The sequence below is a fragment of the Polypterus senegalus genome, chromosome 9, assembly GCF_016835505.1.
Source record: "Polypterus senegalus isolate Bchr_013 chromosome 9, ASM1683550v1, whole genome shotgun sequence".
Classification (NCBI taxonomy): Eukaryota; Metazoa; Chordata; class Cladistia; order Polypteriformes; family Polypteridae; genus Polypterus; species Polypterus senegalus.
In genome coordinates, this window is record NC_053162.1 from 78141271 (window position 1) to 78163440 (window position 22170).

At 36.9% G+C, this 22170-nt stretch overlaps 1 protein-coding gene across 1 annotated transcript in view; it reads left to right on the forward strand.

The window, feature by feature from the left end:
• The window catches only part of LOC120534874 (polyamine-modulated factor 1-binding protein 1), a 373314-nt gene that overhangs the window by 111463 nt on the left and 239681 nt on the right, over window positions 1–22170 (forward strand). The window contains exons 3-4 of the mRNA XM_039762390.1: window positions 5137–5283; window positions 5588–5677. Coding sequence (XP_039618324.1) covers window positions 5137–5283; window positions 5588–5677 — 237 coding nt within the window. The remainder of the gene's footprint in view (window positions 1–5136; window positions 5284–5587; window positions 5678–22170) is intronic.

Consider the following 22170-nt stretch of genomic DNA (forward strand, 5'->3'; position numbering starts at 1 on the left):
CAGTGGTTATCAGTTTCTTCAAGGATCATCTGAGTTGAAAAAATGTCCTCTTGAAAGTCTAAAAGTAATTCTGGAAAGCTGAAGATTGGGGTGGGGTGGGGAACTGGAGTTCTCTTCAAAGTTTGGAGATGTGTTCATAAAAAATTTTGGGGGTGGAGGGGATGGGAGAATGCTGTGACTGTGCACTGTGAGGAGTGTCAGAAGGTTAGGGAACACCCACTCCCTACCACATGTCATCTGTTTTCTGACAATTAACAAAAGCGGCATCCAGATGTCAACCACGATAAAAATAGTATATGAAAATTCCTACTGGTTGGCAATTTTCTACCAGTATATCTTGCACCCCTAATATATCCAATAGTTTGCTTCTTAACTTGACCAGAGCAAGATAGTGTCGCTGAAGCCAGGCTACACAACCGTAAGTGAATTTTGCTTAAAACTGTGTGGAAACAATTAGATGGCTCACTGAGTGTCACATTTCTAAACCAACCCATGGTGGAAAATACACTATGTGCAGATTTGTTTTTTGTTTTGATTTGAAAAATTAAACCTATCAGTCAATTTACTGATAATTTAGGCTTGCTTCTTTTATGTGTGTTCACCCATGTTCTATTATTATGGACTTATTTAGAGCTGGCAGTTACCTTGGCATTCTGTTATTTTCATTACGGGCGATAACTGGAGTACCTGGAGATTCTGGAGAATGGGCAAAATCATACTGACAGTAAACACAGCAAAAATCACTATTTGTGTAGTATCAACATATTCTCCTAACAGCTACAACAGTTTTTTTAAATACAGGTTCTTTCAGGATTCTTAAAGAATATGACCCAGCAGCTTTAAACACTGCACCACCATAGTGTTCTTAGTGTTTCCAGATAAATATTTTGTTTTCCGTGATTCATATCATTACATCTTTTTGGCTATTAATGTTATGCAAAATTAAAACAATTCTAGCATTTACTAGGATGATAGTAACTAAGATAAACTACAATTAATCACATTTTTACCCTAATTAACCTAAGTCTGCATTTCAATTTAGTCTATTGCATGAATTTAGTTTTGTGCTGATGCTGCCTGTTTTTCAAAATGTTTCATTGTGCTAAAGGTTAGCTGAATTAATTCCATGCGTCTTTTTACAATAAATTATACTGAAACACTAAAAATTTGGAGAGGAAAAAGTACATCTTGTTAGTGCATGAAAACCTTTGGGATAAATGTCATCTTTTATAAAGAGCAGAGAAAAGGATAATTAAATGTGATATAAAGGGAAAATGCACCCTGGCAAGAATTTCAATTCCTTGCATTGAAACAAATACATGTATATCTTCACCTGAGTGTTATCGACATGTATCCCTCAATTATAGTTTTCTGAGAGGAGAATCTTATCTGTGTAGCATGCTGCGGTTGACAGAAAACATACTCTTTTTGAAAAGTGCTGGGTTACATGCATGGGAAATAATATGTGTTGAAGCTACAAGAGGAACAATGACTGCCTGAAAGGAACCATATAATCAAAGACTCCTTACTGACTATGTACTCTGTAAAACCTGCATTGGGAAACGAGGTGTCACTTGAGGGTATTCATTAATATCTTTGCAAATGGGGCTTTAAAAATAAAGTCAACTACAATGAAATACTAAGGGAAAAAATTCTGGGAACCCTGCATAGGTCTACCATTTAACTTTTTTTTTGCACATACAGTGGGAGACAGCGAAGCACAATGTATGATTTTGCTGACCACACTTCTTGATAAGCAGCAAAAAAAGTTTTAAATTGGCCTTTTGGTGAGTTGTGATATCTGATCCTCCCTCAGGATCCCATAAGTTATACAGATTTTAGATATTTTGGAGCAGCTGTGCATACAGTCTTCTACAATATTCACAGCAAATTGGGTGACTGTAAAAGCCATATATTTAAAGGGCCACTTACTGTACATCATCTGAGTGATCTAAGAAGTGAAAGGTGATTTGGACAAAGATACATAAGCAATAAAAAAAAAGTCAGGTTTATTTGGGGCCATGCAGCTAGGCTTTTATTGTTACCATTTTGGACATACAGTATATCACATGATATTTATGCTAAACATAGTCTATTAAAATATTTCATACCATCACCCACCAGGTTTTTGGAACGTTGGTGGGTGAGGGTCTTTTCATTCTCTCCTTTAAAATGTAATAAAACCTGCTTAAAAGTATAAATGTAAATTTAACAATGAATTACAGATTGTTGGACACCATATGTGATAAAATAAAGATACAGCTTGTGCCATTCTCTTCTCTCATGGTAATACATTGCTTCCTAGTGACTCATTGCAGTGCTAAGGGGCAGTTTGCTTCTAAAGATGTATTTTTTTTTTTTTTTAAGTAGTGCATCTTTTGTTAGGGTGTCACCTAATTTCTGCATTGGTTTTTTCATCTCTCATTAACTTAGCAAGTCCATTTCTTTTTCCTTCTTTGTTGTGTAATAGCTATATTTAAACTTACAATCGCATTCCACCATGCAGCCAATCCATACAGAGTCAACCTTGCAATCATTAAGTAATATAGTTTGAGGCATTTTGAGTGTTTATATGCCACTATATAATCCTAGATTATTGCATCTCAGACATGATCACAGCCAAAGACATGGCTTCCACTTACCTTTGACTGGCAATGGTAATTACTTGACTGTTACCTAAAGTAATTTCCAGTCACTAAAAGGTATTTTTATGTTGACTCAAAGCATCTATGTCTCTATAGTTCTTGATTTCTTAACCTTCATGAAACTCCCTTTACCTTTTTGATTTCAGTCTTTTTTGCCTTGCCAGTTTGCTTCTTTTTTGCCTTGCCAGTTTGCTTTATTTTATATTGATTAACAACAAATACTGAACTGTGTACTTATACACGAAAGTGAAGTCACAAAGTGGGATGGATTGATCTTGAATTTGTGTGACAGACTTATTCATAAACTGTCTCTAGATTTTACTTGATAAACAGGACAAACGGCAAAAGGGGATAAAAGTATTAATTGTTTGACTTTGAAATGTTTGAAAAAATATTTTTGAAGAATAAAATGTATATTAGTGACTATTTAATAGAACCAAGTTTCAGTATTTTCCTTACTTATGTGAGTGAAGACATTTTTATCAAAGTTACATTTTTATTTGTGTTTTTCTTTATTTTATGCTTATTTATTTGCTGTGTATATTCTTCTCAGACACAGCACACCTTTTGCTTATGTATACATATATAATGTGTGTGTGTGTATTTATATATAATGTGTATATGTATGTATATACTCACTATATGTGTTACCCAGCTTCTCCTGGGAAATGTTCTAAGACAGTAGGCTTCAGTTAGTACCCTTGGTTAATTGGATGTGTCAAAAACTCTTTGTAACTAAGTACTTTTCTGTAAACAAAATTTATATTTTTTACCAGGGGCTAATGTTATTTGTTCACTTGAGCAGCACTTACTGCTGAACCTGCTACTACAATTACCCATAAGTGAAACATTTATGCTGTAGATCAATTCCTTATTTTCTCAGTGACAGAAGTTTACAGGAAGCTGTATTCTTTTGAATTGAAACGAGTAATTAGCAGGATCACCCTGGTGGTGTTGGTGTGAAAGAGATTGCAGTAGAACTCCATTAAAAGACATCACCATTAGCTATATTTGGTAATGTTATGAAGGTGATTTAGAGGTGATTCATTCAAAGCTAAAAACTGGTAATAATTATACAATGGATAAATAAATAATAACAAATGTCTACCAATAATAAAAAAGTTAAATTACTTTTACTCATTCGCATTCTGAAAAACAACATCTCAATCAGCTATAGAAAAATATTGTACTTCATTCTGTTCAGTCGTCAATCCGCAGTGTGATTTTTTTCCTATTTTCCTTTTGTTTAATGCTGATCATTGATTGGTATTGTAAACTTGAAGATATGCTGGTGGACAACAGTGTTAATCTGGGAAGTCCAAGGAACACAGTACTCACAAAAGTGATATTCTAACAAATGTCAATGTCACTCTGATGGGACTTGAACTCTAAAGACAGTGGGCAATTCCTCAGCAGTGACATCAGAATGGACCTGCCTGTTCGGGTTCCACCTACAAAACATAACACATATAGATTACATGCAGCAATACACAATACTGAATAACTAAATAATATTTACAATAAACAACATTTACAAATATTATGTTAAAAAAAAGAACCCATGAAAAAATACTGCATGTACATCAAAAATGACAGAAAAGACAAAAAAAAAATCAAATAACTATAAGCATATATATGGAGCAAGCACTGGCTGAAACATAACAGTATCCTGTGCAATAAACCAGGCTCAACTTGCTCATTATCAGTTTGTAGACTTTGAAATTAAACTGCAGAATTTCAAAATAGTATACAGTATGTTTGAATAGTTGACAGACTGTTTATTCAGCTATTCAACTTAAGTAGTGGACATTATTTCAACACTACTTTTTCAAAAATGATTTATTAACACTTCCCTCAGGCAGCAGATCGATAAATGACCCATCAGAGACGATTTGGGTACCCTATCAACATTTTTATTGTGAAAGGGGCAATGGCGGCTGTGGGCATGTACCCATTTTTTTTAACTACATGTTCAGTGCCTTATGGCCGTAGAAAGACGATCGTTTTACAAGTACACAACATACTATTATTTGATCAGCCAAATCTCTGCGATGTAACACTGTTCATTATTATTTGATAAAAAAGACACAGTCTTTGGCAAGAGCTTTTCAATATGCCCTGACTGTTAGTACATTACAGTCACATTTAATCAATTTTCTATTTAGAATTTGAAACAGATGCCATTGATTGATTTATAACCTATTGGTGATTTGAACCCATCCCTATGTGGTTAATGCAGATTATGAGGCATAAATAGCACCCTAACTCTTTCTTTTTTTTAATTACGAACTATCAGCTAACAAAAAATTGTTTAATTTATAATTTATGGCTCTTGTGTATTACACTGGCATAGGCTTTCAGCATTGAACTGAGTGAGGAAACTGAATATTAATTAAATTGAATATGTTTCTGCCTTGATCAATAACAGTTGATACTTGTATATATTGTATGTTAGAGGCTAATGGATAATTTCTTTGCTTTCATATCCCAGATGCAAGAACGTGAAAGCAAAATTCAAGAACTTCAGAATACCATCACAGAATTGCATAAGGAAATATCTTTGAAAGACTCTGAAAACCTACAGCAGCTACAAGCCCAGCACCTTTTGGAGAACAGAGTGAAAGAACTAGAGAAACAGGTAAAATTGTTACAATTCCGGTCTCAGACAACACAGGGTTTATTGACAGAAACAATGATTTTATTGTTGCATGACCTGCTGGTGGAGCAAAATATGATATTGGCATAAATTTTAGTATTTATTTAATAGTTGTCTCCCAGTAAGCCTGTGGAACTATGCAGTTTCTTTTTGCAGCAACAGATTATTTTGTGAAAGTTCTTTTCTTTTGACTCCCAAAAAAACAACACCAATCAACATGATTGATACAGACCCCTAGTTTTTATGTTTTATTTATCAGTAAGTCTCTTTGGTACTCCTTGAACAGGTATGGAAATCGGAGGAGACCATTATCCAGCTGAGGAAAGAAGCAACAGAGTTCAAGAGCACAGCCTGCAGCAGAGCCCAGGGCAAGAGTGTAAGTGTTGAATTTTTTGGCACAATGGTTTGTTGGAAAAATTCTCATTCATATTTCAAATCCAGTGGGTGATCTGTAAAACCTACCTAAAGTCATGTTTTATTGCACTATAACATGACATTTGCATCTGCTTTAAAAATACACAATTTACTCAATTTTCTCTTCAGTTTATGTCATTTTTTTCTGCCAACTACCTCAGCTTCCCTCAAATATTTTATTTATCAAATGCCATGTACCTTTGAAGGTTTGTCTCTGGTAAAGATGTTGGCCTATCAAGTTTAGCTGCCTCATGGCCATCTCTGATGGTGTCATGCAAAGCCCATCAGTGATTCTGCATTGTTCCCAAATTTAGGATACAAATTTTTATCTTATTTGACTTTTTTTATTGATGTAGTATTAGAAACTGCTTTTCTGCTAATCTTTTCAACCAGTTTATTGCTCTTGAATGATTTCCCAGCTTCAGTCATGCTTTAGTTTTTAACATTTTAATTAACCTAAGAACTACCTTAATTGTGGGATAAGCACTTTCAGAATTTTGTCAAATGTATGGATTTCCTTTAAAAATTAAAAAAAAAAAAATCAAGTGACTGTCATATGTTTGATTACAATCTGACTTTTTACTCCTCTGCAGCACACCTTGTTCTGTGCTACATCGTCATCTGTAAGGGTATGCTATTCCATCTTGACTTCTGAGCATGTGCCTTAAACTTGCTATCCATCCATCCTCTTCCGCTTAGCCGAGATCGGGTCGCAGGGACAGCAGCTTGAGCAGAGATGCCCAGACTTTGCTCTCCTCGGCCACTTCTTCCAGCTCTTCCGGGGGAATTATGAGGCGTTCCCAGGCCAGCCGGAAGACATAGTGCCTCCAGCATGTCCTGGGTCTTCCACGGAGCCTTCACCTGGTTAGACGTGCCCAGAACACCTCACCAGGGAGGCGTCCAGGAGGCATCCTGATCAGATGCCCGAGCCACCTCATCTGAATCCTCTCGATGCGAAGGAGCAGCGGCTCTACTCTGAGCCCCTCCCAGATGACTGAGCGTCTCATCTTATCTTTAAGGGAAAGCCCAGACACCCTGCGGAGGAAACTCATTTCATCCGCTTGTACTCGCGATCTCGTTCTTTCGGTCACTACCCATAGCTCATGACCATAGGTGAGGGTAGGAGCGTAGATCGACTGGTAAATTGAGAGCTTTGCCTTACGGCTCAGCTCCTTTTTCACCACGACAGACCGATGCAGAGCCCGCATCACTGCGGATGCCGCACCGATCCGCCTGTCGATCTCACGCTCCATTCTTCCCTCACTCGTGAACAAGACCCCGAGATACTTGAACTCCTTCACTTGGGGCACGATCTCTCCCCCAACCCTGAGAGGGCACTCCACCCTTTTCCAGCTGAGGACCATGGTCTCAGATTTGGAGGTTCCCATCCCAGCCGCTTCACACTCAGCTGCGAACTGATCCAGAGAGAGCTGAAGATCACGGCCTGATGAAGCAAACAGGACAACATCATCTGCAAAAAGCAGTGACCCAATCCTGAGTCCACCAAACCGGACCCCCTCAACGCCCTGGCTGCGCGAGTCTTATTCTCACTGGAAACGGCTTTGACTTACTGCCGGCAATGCAGACCAAGCTCAGTTGTACAGAGATCGAACAGCCCTTATCAGGGGGTCTGGTAGCCCCCCCCATAGGATTCCCCGAGGGACACGGTCGAACGCCTTTTCCAAGTCAACAAATCACATGTAGGCTGGTTGGGCAAACTCCCATGCACCCTCCAGGAGCCTGCTAAGGGTGTAGAGCTGGTCCACTGTTCCATGACGAGAATGAAAACCACACTGTTGCTCCTGAATCCGTGGTTCAACTATCCGACGGACCCTCCTCTCCAGGACCCCCGAATAGACTTTTCCAGGGAAGCTGAGGAGTGTGATCCCTCTGTAGTTGGAACACACCCTCCGGTCCCCCTTCTTAAAGAGGGGGACCACCACCCCGATCTGCCAATCCAGAGGCACTGTCCCTGATGTCCATGCGATGTTGCAGAGGCGTGTCAACCAATCCAGTCCTACAACATCCAGAGCCTTGAGGAACTCTGGGCGTATCTCGTCCACCCCTGGGGCCCTGCCACTTGCTACATTAATCTTATATGAGTAACAATATTCATTCATGTGCAGTGAGTCTATATCTTTTTATTCTTCTTCTGTTGTTTCCATCTAAATTTTCCCTTAGGATTGATAAAGTTTATCTAATCTAATCTAATATACGTAAAATAATTTTAAACCATATGTTATACAATATGCACAAGTGGCTTGTGAACCCTTTATTCATTTTCTGAACAGTTTGTGTAAATCCTGCTGTCTTTTTCATATTCTTGAACAGACTATAGATGCCATAAAAACAATATGTATTTTATGTCAGAGTTGAGTCTAGACAGTGACAACATTCAGATAATTGGATGCCAGTTCATTACCTGGCACACCTGTCCCCCCACACAGACAATTTAGAGGTGACAATCTACCTGACATTTTAAGTAAGAAAGGAAACTGGAGTCACTGGTGTCAAGCCAACTTGAAAATGAGGAATATCATACTGGATACGAACATCTTTTTAACAAAACACACATATTTATTTTCTTTTTTATTGTTAAACACAGTAATAGTTCTATGCAGTACATTCTTTTATAAGTATTTGTTTCTTCGTGCATAACATAATCAATCAAAGGAGAAATTATCATTTAAAGTATATTCCTTCCTCATACTGCATTTGGAGCATATACACCCTAATTCATACAGTATTATCTTGTTTGCACTGTATTTTTGAATTGTAATGTATGGGTAATGGGGCATTTATTAATAGACAATGGCTGTATTGATTTTGTTTTAGGTCTGCAGTATATGCTTTTGGACATATGTGTTTTTTCACAACTCTATCCATTTGGCCTCAACAGAGTCACACATTCTGTAACGGTCATTTATATGTTTTTTTCTCATTTGTATGTTTCAAATCAAACTAAGTGACTGAGATATATTTGTAATGACTTATAAATTCACATTCATAAAAGCTTAATCTTACAATGGATTTAGTTCAAAACAATAAAAAATACATATTTGATTGAGTCCTGCTATAAATAAATATTGTGAGGTGATGGATGCCATCAGGCTGAAAATGGAGGCCTTCCATGTATGGTTAGCATGGGAGACTTCTGAAGCAGCAGAGAGGTACTGACCAGCTAAAGTATTTATAGAATATTTTTTAACATCATTGTTTTTGGAATCTGTAAAGTTCAGATTTAATATACATGTGAATGGGTACTGTAAGTTAGGCTATGCTGTCAAACGCAGACAATAGGTACAGTAGGGTCACCTAGATATTAATACCTCAATATTAAAATTTTCCAGAGGTAAACAGCATAGATGTGAAGAATAACATTGCAAAGTGTGCCATTTTTCACAGTTCTTAGGCATATACTGCAACATGTGGCAAATATATTTGAAACAGAATAATACATTTGTAACATATTTGTATTTGTTAAATATCAGTTTCTCACATGAACAGCCATACTTGCACCTTTCCAGCATTCTTTGTCTGTACTCAGTGAAGAGGGCTGTACAAGAATAAATTGACTTGACTTGATCTTTTCTCTTCCTAGAGTTAAATAAAGATGTATAATAAGAAGTACAACAATCCTAAATCATATAACTATGTCTCCTTTCAATGGTTGTTCTAATAATACATGAAAAAAAAAATAAATTCAGTGTTAGATGCTGATTATATACAACATTTCGGAAACAGGAGGACTCAATTCTCATCCAACTTGTTTGGGCAGTTTACAGCTAAGCTGTTATCTCATCCAGGTAGTTTTGAAAAGCCGTTGAGGTGTCCACTGTAATTACATTTCATGATAGTTTGCTCCACATTTACAAAAGTTTTCCTGTGAACACGGGCTTCTGTTTTGAATGCACTATCTCTTCAATTCTATTGGAATATTAACATTCTATTGGAAAATTAACAATTTAAATAAAAAATTCTGCTAGGTCATGTTTATTGATACATTTGAGAATGTAGCAGGGCTGCAGTGGATCCCCTCATTCCCCACTCTCCTTGAGACAACTCTAAATCTCTTAATCTGTTAGAAAAGCATATGACATTTTATACATTTTGAGTCTAACTGGGTAGCTGCAAAAGGCAAGGTTGATATCCACCACAAACTCTAGAAGATGAGCTTGAAAGTGTGAAAAAAGATGGTGGTTTAGGAGAATGGCTGTACATAAGCTGTTGTCTGTTTTTCATTTTTCTGTATTGGTCTGGTTTTACTAAACAAGTATTAAATATGAGTGACAGCTACATTGAGGTTGGTCACTTTCTCATACCTGATGCTAGTTTCTGACACACATTAACAATAAATTTAATAAAGCAGGCTAAGAAAAATTGATATGCTGATGGATGTCTGGGTTCACTGGTTATGTTCAAGTTTTTACCATGTGGATACATGAAATCTTGCCTGCATGTCTCCCAAAGGCTAAATCTAGTGGTGTGAATATTGCAGTATCCCTTCTGATTACCAGAACAAAGAAAGGAGAACAGTCTTCCCTCCCTAATTGTTATGAGCCAACTTAACTACCTTCTGTAATTCTTTGCACGAGCACCATCTAGCTGAGTAAATGCCATACCAGTATATTATGCAGCCAGTAAGGAAAGTCTCCATTTGTTGAAACCTGGTGATCATAAATGAAGATATCTAAGTGTTTTTTTTCATTAAATCACAATATGATCTATTCCAATTCAGGTATTTGCACTGTGGTAACCCATGTCATCTGGCTTACAGAGTCCCCCAGAGTTCCTTTAATGCTTTGAGCAATAGGAAAACTCCAGCACTTACGTGTGCAGTGATTGCCTCTAAACACTGCAAGCAGAATGTTTCCCGGTGATGTTTGCTGAGCTGTCTCTCACTCAGCCTTGGCCTTTTGAACAGGACTCTCACTATTCTTCCTATATCTACAGTGACTGCTCCAAGTGTTTTGTTGGGAATTAAACACCAATCCATATCAATCTGGACATTAGCAATGTGGTAACTGCTGGTGGCTAGTAGGATTTCCTGTTGCTCATAGTGTAAAAGGAGCTTCAGGTGACACAGGATCAGAGCATGTCACTGGCAGTTACCACAGTGCAAATGCCTGGATTGAGAAGGATCGTGGTGTGATTGAAGTATTCTGAAGATGTTAAAGGAAATGAAAATACACAGTAAGCTATCTTGATACTGGATAAAAAGTGTCTGATTTAGATTATCATTGATAGTGACATCAACACATTTAAAGTTGCTAACCGTCTCTACCGTATCCCTGCCCGTATACGTGGAAGTAATGTCTTTTGTCATACAAACAGCATACCTTTGTCAGGTTCATGCAGCTACCATAAGTGTTTTTAATGATTTATAAGGTTAGTTTAATGTATTCTGCTCAAATTTTGATCTGAAATATTAAGGTCCATCTTTCATTAAACTTTCTTGTTATAGATTTCCTTGTTTGGAAATACAGATATTATGTTTGTGTCAGAAGAATTAATTGACTGTTAGGGAATTAATTTCTTTTGTTTGAAGGTCACAACATGTCTGTTATTTTCTTAAATCTAAACTATAGCCGATTCCCCAGTGTCTTCATAGATGATAAGTATTTTCCACTGGAGTGCCTTTAATGATTCTGGAGAGTCTTCAATGCCTAACATCTTTTAAAGAGTTGCACCACACTCTGTGCAATTAATCAGATACCCACTAGGTAATTAATTTATATGTGCAGCAAAGCCATTGGTGAATAGCAATGTTGCTCTTTAGTTTTTAACTTTGTAGGAATATGTTCAATTTATAATTAAAATTTTGAAGTGTTTTAAAGTTTCTGTATTGTCAAATAACCTGAATGTTTTTTGGTCTGTGAGAGGAACATTACAGGTGTGGACATAAACTGAACCCAACAAAAGTCGAAAGAGAAAATGCAGGATTAATTATAGTTGATGGGTAATTCATGCTAATGTGAGACCATGTTGAGAAGCACTTGGCTAGTCGCTGATTATAGGATAAATGGTGTGGTGCCTTTTCAGAGTCCTCAGTTGCTGGGCAATTAGCATTTCAGTGGTGGTTTTTTTTTTTTTTTTTTTTGGATATTGCTTGATAGCTGATTCAACCTCGTCATGTATTTCAGGTGGTTGTCCAGTTCATCCCAGCTCATTTTGAATTTAGCATCACTGCTCATCAAACCTCTGTGTATTTTTCATGACTGTCAAATTGCCTACAGTTTATTACACATTTATCATAACTGTTAATTTCTTTCTCAATGATGAAAAAAGCATATGTCATGACTCTTGGTAGAACCTGGCATGTTTCCCGGAGTGTGAGGCGGTCAATTGGCTTTGATGAATTTTAATGGTGCGTAATTTTAATCAGAGACTAATTCTGCATAATTACCTTATAATCCCACATAAGCTGATACTCTAATTATGGTTACTTTAAAAAATATAAGAGTTCAAAAACTAAAGTGTTGTTATGCTATATACACTGGCATTCTATTATTTGAATATGGAATGCATTTTCTTTTTGTGTTGCGGGGGTGTGATATTTGAGTAAGAGAAAGTAATAAAAACATTTTGTTATTTTTGCATAAATGATTGTTATTTTGTAATGTTTTCAGAAATATAAACCACATTTCTTCAGATATGAACAATATATTGGGAATGTATTAAGGCTGAGCAGTAGTCCATCATTAGTAATCACAACAATTATTTTAACCATTATTATGAAAGTATTTTATCTCATAATGTTTATTTTTAATTGTATAGCTATTTTTAATAATATACCATATGACCAGGTTGACAATTTGTTGCTGGGGTTAGCATTGTTTCACTTTTCCTGGGATCTGCATTAAAAGACCTGTTGAATTCTGTGTGTTGTCTACATATTCCATGTCTGCATGGTAAATTGTTGGTTTTCTTACACATACCAAACAAATGTTTGTTAGCTCACACAGAGACAATAGTCTTTTTAGCTTCCCCCGCATTCACACACTAAATTCTGCAGTGACTGTTCTACAAAAAGTGTAGCTCTCTCTTTCTGCAATGGACGACTCATATGGCACTGATGGCTGTCCTCTGATATCCTTGCGATCCCCTTGACCCAATAACTTCTTGCCAATTGGGTACCTCCTAAAACATTAAAAATAAGATTGTTCTGAAAATTTAATGAAAATGTCTCTCATAATCTCTTATTATTTCTAAAATACTTTGAGTAAATTAGCTATTAAAAGATTTGTAAAATAACAAATATCATAATATTTCTCTACAATAACCCTAACCGTAATTACCCTTACTTCCTGAATTCCCTCTTTAATTAATGATCTAGCCATTTGCATAACGCAGAAACATTATTAGTTCAGTTAATATTACTGATTTCTATGATGGAGTGGTGTCCCATCCATGGTGGTGTTTGCTTTGCTCTTGGTGTTGCCAAGAGTGGTCCCACAACTGTGAATTAGAACAAATGAATTTGAGAAATGAATAACTATTTAATTATCATTGTTCAAAATTGTATAATTGAAACATGTTATCTTAATAAAATTCCTAAGCAAAAGTCCTTTGGTAAATAGTTTGTCTTGTCTTAATTCAAAGCAAATCTAGCATAATTTAGGTATTTATATATGCCAAATTCAAAGTATTTAACCATAAAAACAAAGATATTGTTTCTGGTTACTGTTTGCATCACACTGGTTACATGCCAATACCCAGGAATGAGACAGCTAATTAAAGCAAGGATGTTTTCCTAACATAACATAGGGACATCCTCACACCAACATAACTCTATTCAGGGCTTTGGGGGACTGTAGCATTTGCTGACAACACACATTGAAAAACAAGAAAAAGCCTTCAAGAGGATGCCACTTTATTGTAGGGCCTACTCATACCCACACTCAATATCGCACTTGTACGGAGCCAATTTGTAATTGCCAATGAACCTAACATGCACATCTTTGGGCATGTGCGAGGAAAACCAAAGAACCCACACAAACAGGGGGATAACATACAGCACATCTACAGCAACTGGGTGCAAGATTCACACCTAGGACACTGGATCCATAAGGCAGCAGGGACTACACGCCACCCTATATATATTTATATGCATAAGTACAAGGATGCAAAGATTGGGGTATGTTTAGATTAGTAATCATCTTCAACAAAGTAATTCCTAAAATTCAACAGAAAATGAAAGGAAATCAACGGGCATTAATTAATACATGTAGGAGGACACTCAAAAACAACAATGCTTCTCCTTTCTCTTGTTTGATCAAAAAACACTCCATTCTGGTGCATCCTCTTCTTTTCTAGAGCCCTGCTGGGCAGGCGTGAAACTTTTAAGATGGACACAGATTTGTCTATGCATCTTCCTGGTCTGGCTGTCGGAGCTACAGGAGAAACGAGAAGGTAGTTAATGACAGCACCCTCCCTTACCCTAGCGTGCATATTGGTTACATACATACATACTATACATACACACACACACGTTATGTTTTGTTTATATCTATATCAATGTATGTGTATGTGTATATATATATATATATATATATATATATATACAGTGGAACCTCGGTTCACGAACGTCTCGGTACATGTACAACTCGGTTCATGACCAAAAAGTTCGCCAACCTTTTTCCTCGGTTCATGACCACACACTTGGTATACGAACAAGCCAGTTTCCCTTTCGGTTTGTGCGCACCGATGATTTCCGCATGTGTTGCATTTTTCTTGGTCAGACGTGCCTGCTGCTGAGAGAGAGATAGAGGGGGAGGGGGAGGGTGCGTGCTGCTGAGAGAGAGAGGAGAGCGAGAGAGCGAGAGCGAGAGAGAGAGCGAGCCTGCACGTGCGTGCCTGCCTGCTGCTGAGAGAGAGAGGGGGAGGGTGCGTGCACGTGCGTGCCTGCCTGGCTGGTTCATACACGCCAATTACTGTATTTAAGCAGAGCCACTCCCTGTTCATTGTTCTCAGTCAGACGTGTGTGCTTTACCTGCGCACTTTTTGTCCTCTACAGTACAGTATTTTGTGTGCTTTTGCAGTTAACTATGGCTTCTAAGCAAGTGAAGAGTGGTGAGAACAAAGTTTTGAAGAAAATTGAAATTAAGAAATTATTGAAAAGTTTGAGCGTGACGTTCGTTTTACTGATCTTGCCGCCGAGTACAAGAAGTCAAAATCTACGATTTCGACTATTTTAAAGCAGAAAGAATCTATTAAAGCAGCTGATATTGCAAAAGGAGTTACAGCGTTAACCAGGCAGAGGCTTCAAGTGCTGGAAGAGGTGTAAAAACTGTTTACCAGTTTACTCATTTACCAATTTGAGAATGTAAACAAAGCCAGACTGCCGGTAATGTGGAGGGCAAACACGAAGGTTTGGGTCACAAGGACTTTTTTTTTTTGGAATGGCTGCATGAGGCTTTCGCTCCCACCAGCTAAACAGCTAAAAACACCAGAAACCCAAGAAATCACAAGAGAGAAAACATCCCTCCATTGCAGAGCCAGACTCTCCCTTATCTCCACCCAGTTCCTCCTCGCTTCATGCCAGAACTCGACTCATGCAAGGTTAGTTTTCTTGGTGGTTTTTGTATTACGGATTTTTCAAAAATTAATTTTTCAGTTCGTAGCGTGAATTGTTGCAATGTTACTTTTCTCTTTTCTCAAATGTTCCTTTTTTTCCCTGTGCTTAAAACTCATTTTTAAAAAAAATTGTTTACTGTACAGTACAGCGATCGGGCTGTAAGGCTAATAGCGTGATCTCCTGCACTGTTACTTTTTTGGTTCCTTGTCGTTGGTTTTTAAATTAAAGTTCGGATTTGTTCAAATGTTCCTCTCTGTTTTGAGAGAGAGAGAGAGAGAGAGAGGAGCAGCGCGAGCACGTGCTGCTGAGAGACAGCCTGCTCGTGTAGCTGAGCAGGGAGCCTGGGTGTTTTGTGTCAGTGTTATTCAATGTTTTTACATTAGTTTACTATTACACTGTACATTCTATGGTGTAATTAACTATATATATGCTTAATCTTTACATATATTTACATATTTACATATATATTTACATACAGTTCGTACGGTCTGGAACGGATTAATTTTATTTACATACAATCCTATGGGAGAAATTGCTTCAGTTCACGACCAACTCGGTTTACGACCAGAGTTTTGGAACGAATTATGGTCGTGAACCGAGGTTCCACTGTATATATTATATATATATATTAATTATATATTTATATAGTGTTTACTGCATGTATTTGTCACATTTTTCATTACATTGAATAAGTTACCTTTTATTGTTAGTCAGGAACAAATCATAATAGACAATTTGCCTTTGGCTATAATGTATTTTCCCCTCTTTATCTGGTTTTCTTTTAATTACTATTATTATCTGTGGGATCATCTTTCACCATATAGTGCTTTTATCAAATTCAAGCATTTTCTTTTGTTCTTTATATCTTTACATTATTGCAATGTATTTAAATCATAGACTTGTGTGAGTGTCTTTACCAGAAGCTCAAAACATGTCTTTTTTTTTTCAAAATGATTTTGAATAAAATTATAAGGTTTGAATTTCTACAAATTCCACTGCTGAAAATTAATTTTTGCATAGTTCTACAGTGACACGTTTAAAATCCTGCTTGGTTCACTGCCAAAGCAAAAGATAAGTTGACCACATTTTAATAGGTTTCACATCAATGTTATGACTCTTCCCATCTCTTCTTTATATGACTTATTATATAGTTCATGCAAAAAGTATACATTGAAGTTAAAAAAGTATTTGATTGTCAAATCTTGATTTAATATTTAGCAAAATACCAAATTATTGTTTTAGATGATTTTTTCTGTTTAGCAGCCTTTTAAATCTGTTTTAACACCTGTTGTATATGACTAGATTTGCTGGCTTTTCTTTTTTGGTTCAGGATTGATATAGTTTGTTCAATACCAAGAAGAATAATTATTATCTTTTGATGGTTTATAACATAATTTATATCTAACACACTATTTTAGCAACGTGGATTGCATTTCATTTATCGATACCCCCTGTCATAACACTACCATAACTGTAATGACTCCTCAAAATGACTGTAATCACTTAAGAAAATCAATTTCACTGCATGTTTCTTTTAAATGGTTTCCTAAAACCAAGGTAAAAAAGAACAGTAAAATATGTTTTCCCTAAAACTTTCAGACTTGGAACAGTAATTTGTTTCAGTGTAAAATTTACAATATCTGTGAACAGTCTTTTTCATACTTTAAACATCGAAATTTTACAATCTTCACTTCCTTCCTTTTATAGGTAATGTTGTTAATAATGTTGGACTCAAGAATTTGTATTTTTTTTTTTTTTACTTTTGGTAGAATCATCCTGCAGAAGAGACCTGTTATTTTAGGGCTCTTCTTAAGTAAAGACAGACCAAATATATATTTTTTTAAGTAAAACATATTTCATTAGAGCAGTTGAAGCTGTATGAGACTTTTCTCCAATGCACACACTTAAGCGACATGCTCGTAAACACAATATTACGTGTCTTGCATCTCTGCAGAAGATGAGTGTTTATTACTGCACAAAATCTGCCATTTGGGTGATTGTCCTGTCCCCACCCCCCATTTAATTTCTCTCCTTTCATTTTGTACAAAGCAGGAGATTGCCAATACTGTGGTAGTGCCTTTATGATTAGAAAGAAGCAGAGAGAGATTCTCGGCAGGGTTTTCTGTTTTATATTCATCAAAAGAGGTCATTTTGATTCACAGGTTTTTTTTTCACATACAACACAAACTGCGGATGAAACTTCTGCAAATGGTACATTTGATGCATACATATATACATACATATACTGTGTACAACATATTCACTTTTTTGTCATTACTGTTGTCATATATGGGTGATACTATTTATGCAGTAAACTGTATTTAATTTTGCAAGCAACTTCAATATCACCCTGGAAATTCCTATGATCAATTATAGTTAAAAGATGTTGGGGTTATTTCTGTCTTTAACATACAATTTATTCAATGTATTGTAAAAGGTTTACTCTGTGCGTTTTATTAGGAAATTTAGCTTCCAGCTCATGTAATATTCTTTTTACTTCTGTTTGCCGAACATGCTTCAGTACCCGGCTATGTCATACCTTGGAAATAATTTTAAAGCCACAAGTTAGAAAATAAATTAAGAAAAGAGTCAAAACATTTTGTAGCAGTTTTCTGAAGTACTCAATATCTGTTATTGAAATATGTTTAGACTTTAATTAAAGTGGACATTTGGTGCAGAAACATACTATTTTTTAGTAAATATCTATGAGGCATAAAAGTTCGAAAAAAGACAAATTCTAATTAATTTTACAGAAGTGCATGATGGTTGATGTTGCCATTTTCAGGTGCTTTGAGTTTTCTTAATCAACAATCCTATGGAAAAAGGACTTCTAAACATGGCAAATATTAGCTCCTTCTGCCACAGTATGGTTGGAGATATCTCGGATCTACAGTAAGTGCACCATGACCATCCATTTACCAGAAAAACAGCATTTATTACTAATTAAAAACTGTTGTTAGAGAAATACTCAAAGTAATCAAAGGTATAATGTTGATGGTGTCTGAGAAAGTATATTACTTCAAAAGAATTGTTTTTTTAAACCAAAAAAATGTACAACTCTCTAAGTAACAGTCATTTTTGAAGTCTTTAATGTACAGTATAGTAGTGGTTTTGGTACGGTGATAAACAGCAAATCGTTATTATACACATTAGAGGTGTGTTTTAAGATATAAATTGTCTGACCACTCTAAGGGTTTGAACCATAATATATAAATAGTATTAATCTCTCTCTCTCTCTCGAGAGAGAGAGAGAGAGAGCCAGAGAAAGCTATAAATACAAAAAGATTGTTTAAATTAAACTGAGTGAGCATATGGTGGTTAATATATAGGTTATCCCAAATGTATTGTATTGGAGAGTCCCTGGATTTCTGTGTCAGCATAGATTCTCTTATGTTATAACTTCAGTCAGGATACTATTACTGTTTGCTGTGCTCTGAATTCCCACCCAGTGAAAATCTTTGCCATATTGTTGTAACATTCTTCAGTTGATCAATCGCTTTAAAATTTGGAGGTGGGGCAGCACTGAAATATGTGCTATATTGTGCATGTTTAATTCAGCCACATGTGTCCATTCTCTGTCAAGAGTTTTCTTTAAGCTTTTTTTAGACCCAAATTTACGCATACAATATGCACATTGCCACACCCACCTAACAACAAAACAGCTCAGGATCCCAGTTGGCAACTCCCTAGGCAGACACACCATCCAGTCCCACCCCCTGGGAATGACCATCCATCTGCCACAGCCAGGTGTTACGTGCGTGTCCCCTCGGCCTGGTCCAGATGCTCCAGTCCTCAGCAACGAGGACCCTGCAAGCCGCTTAGCCCTGCAGGGAATCACATCACATTTCTGTAGTGCTGTAACTGACTCTTCCTCACAATGCAGGCAATGTGATACAGGGTCAAACCAGCGGTAGCCAAGGATTCTCTGAAGAGACAGAAGGAGTCCAATCTTCGTCTCAGCTCACTGGATAGCGTCCATATCTCTCAACCATATAGCAAAACAGGAAGCACCAGGACTCTAAAGACTTGAACCTTCAGCCTTTTGCAGAGATATCGGGAGCACCACACACCCCTTTTCAGCGACTTCATGATCCCCCCATGCTCTCTCAATCTGTCTACTGACATGGAAGAGTCACCAGAGACATGAATGTCACTGCCAAGGTGATAATAATAATAATAATAATAATAATAAATTTTAGTTATATAGCAGCTTTCCCATGCTCAAGGCACTTCACAGAGTCTCAGAAAGACACAGCAGGTATGTGTAACATTGGATACAAATGTTTCCTGAATAGAATGCTAAAACAGATAAATACAGGATACACAAAGCATTAAGTAGAATAAAAGACAACAAACCAGAGTAAAATACTAAATTCAATAGTAAAAGAAAAACTTTGCAGTGAAAAAGAACCAAAACAAAACAGAAAGGTTTGGGGGATCCACCTCGTATATTGTCAGTGAAACAAACAAGTAATCAAATTGAGAGTAGTCAACATGGACTGAGTTAACATAAGACTGAAGTGAAGGGTGGAGGGATCAGTTTTATAGGAGCTGTGCAGGAAGAGATGGGTTCTTAGGAGGAAGTGAGGTCTGCAGGAGGGTGTGGTCTGGCAAGGGTGGATGTGGAGGTGGGTGGAGTTCTAGGCTGGCTTCCCTTCTGCTGATCTGTGGAAGAGGGAGAAAAAGTGTTAGTGCAGTTCATTAACTCCCGACTCTCCATTTTATCCCCAGTTAAGCCCTTAGACTGCCTCCCATGCGCAAGTGTGTGACCGCAGATAACATTTGTGATATAACATACACACACACAAATTATACTAAGCATCTGGATAGTGAGGACGACTGAAAGAAGGGGCTGATTATCAGGTAAAGTTAAATGCTTTCCTGAACAGATGAGTTTTATGTTGTTTTTATAATAGAATGAATTGAGTCAGCTGATCTAATTAATTTTGGCAGGTCATTCCAAAGTCCAGGCGCTATATAACTGAAGGCCCTGTCTCCCAGAGAATGCAGGTTAGCGTGGTGCATAACAAGACTGCCAGAATCAGATGACCGTAGTGGGCGAACAGGAGCATAGTGATGGAGAAGGTCACTGGTGTAGTCCGGTTAGCTATTTAACACTTAGTAGGTACAGTAAATAGTAAAATTTTATACTCAATCCTTTAAGACACAGGGAACCAGTGGAGGTAAAGTATGATGGATGTTATGTGCTTGCTGTTGGTGGTTTGTGTTAGGACTCTTGCAGTAGAGATTTGGATCAACTGGAGCTGTGATATAAGATTAGAAGCGGCACCTGCCAGTAGGGAGTTACAACAATCAATGTGGGATATGATACAAGAATGAACAAGTTTCTTAGTATTAGAAAAGGAGAGGAATGAGTGAATATGATATATGTTGCAAAGGGGAAAGTAAGTTTCTTAACGTGGTTTATGTGGGCGGAATAAGAAAGGGAAAAATCATAAATGACCCTAAGATTCCTTGCATCAGAAACAGGTCTAATGAGGTGACCGTCAAGATCAACTGAGAAGAAACTCATTTTCTTAGGTTGTGCTTTAGTGTCAATTTGCAGGAGTTCAGTTAATTTTAAAGAGTTCTGCTCCATCCAGGTTTTAATTTCATTTAGGCAAGTTGTGAGCTTAGAAAGCTCTGATGAACTTTAACTTTTAACATTGAAATACTGTTGAGCATCATCTGCATAAAAACGATAACCCAGTCCATAGCTATGAATAATTTGACCAACGGGAAGCATATAGATACAGAAGAGCAGAGGGCGAGGACAGAGCCCTGAGGAATTTCCAGGTTCATAAGGGTTCTCGGAACTTATCTTGACTAATATCAGGTATAAGCAAGAACCACTCCTGGATAGGGCACAGTCTATCGCACAATCATGCACACACTGACACAAGGCTAATTTAGAGTCACTAGTAAGCCAAGAATTCACATATATGGTTAAAAGTTAATAAATGTAAATTTTCACATATAACAAGTAAAAATATTAGATATGATTACATGATTGATGACCTGCAAAACAAAGGTAGATGTTATTAGAAACACTTGGAAGACTATCCAGATGTTGGGTTACATACCTTGTTATACATTAAAAGCTGTGGTATCATCAGAAAAGTTAATAATTGATTTGGAGCTGTGTCTGGCTACTCAATATTTTCTGAACAAGGAGTATAGCAGAACCTCAGTTTGCTAGACTGTGAGCTGACTTTTTTGAGGATCAACAACAACAACATTTATTTCTATAGCACATTTTCATACAAACAATGTAGCTCAAAGTGCTTTACATGATGAAGAAAGAGAAAAAAGGCAAAATAAATAATTAAAATTAGGGAACACTAATTAACATAGAATAAAAGTAAGATTTGATGCCCAGGGAGGACAGAAAAAACAAAAAAAAACTCCAGACAACTGGAGAAAAAAAAATAAAATCTGCAGGGGTTCCAGGCCACAAGACCACCCAGCCCCCTCTAGGCATTCTACCTAACATAAATGACCTCAATCAGTCCTCATTGTATTCAAGGTTCACATGGAAGAATTTGATGATGATGGTCATGTGGACCTCTGGCCTTTAATCCATCAATCGCCACCACAGAAAACTGGGAAAAGAACAGCAGAGAAAGTAGGGGTTAGTACGGATTTTGAAGCCTCCATGAATAATAATGATAATTAATTGAATATACAGAGCATCAGAATTTAACTAAGATGAAGTAATCAGTTTTCCGCAGTGTTTTAAAGTGCTCCACTGTATTAGCCTGGCAAATTCCTATTGGGAAGCAATTCCAGATTTTAGGTGCATAACAGCAGAAGGCCGTCTCACCACTTCTTTTAAGTTTAGCTCTTGGAATTCTAAGTAGACACTCATTTGAAGATCT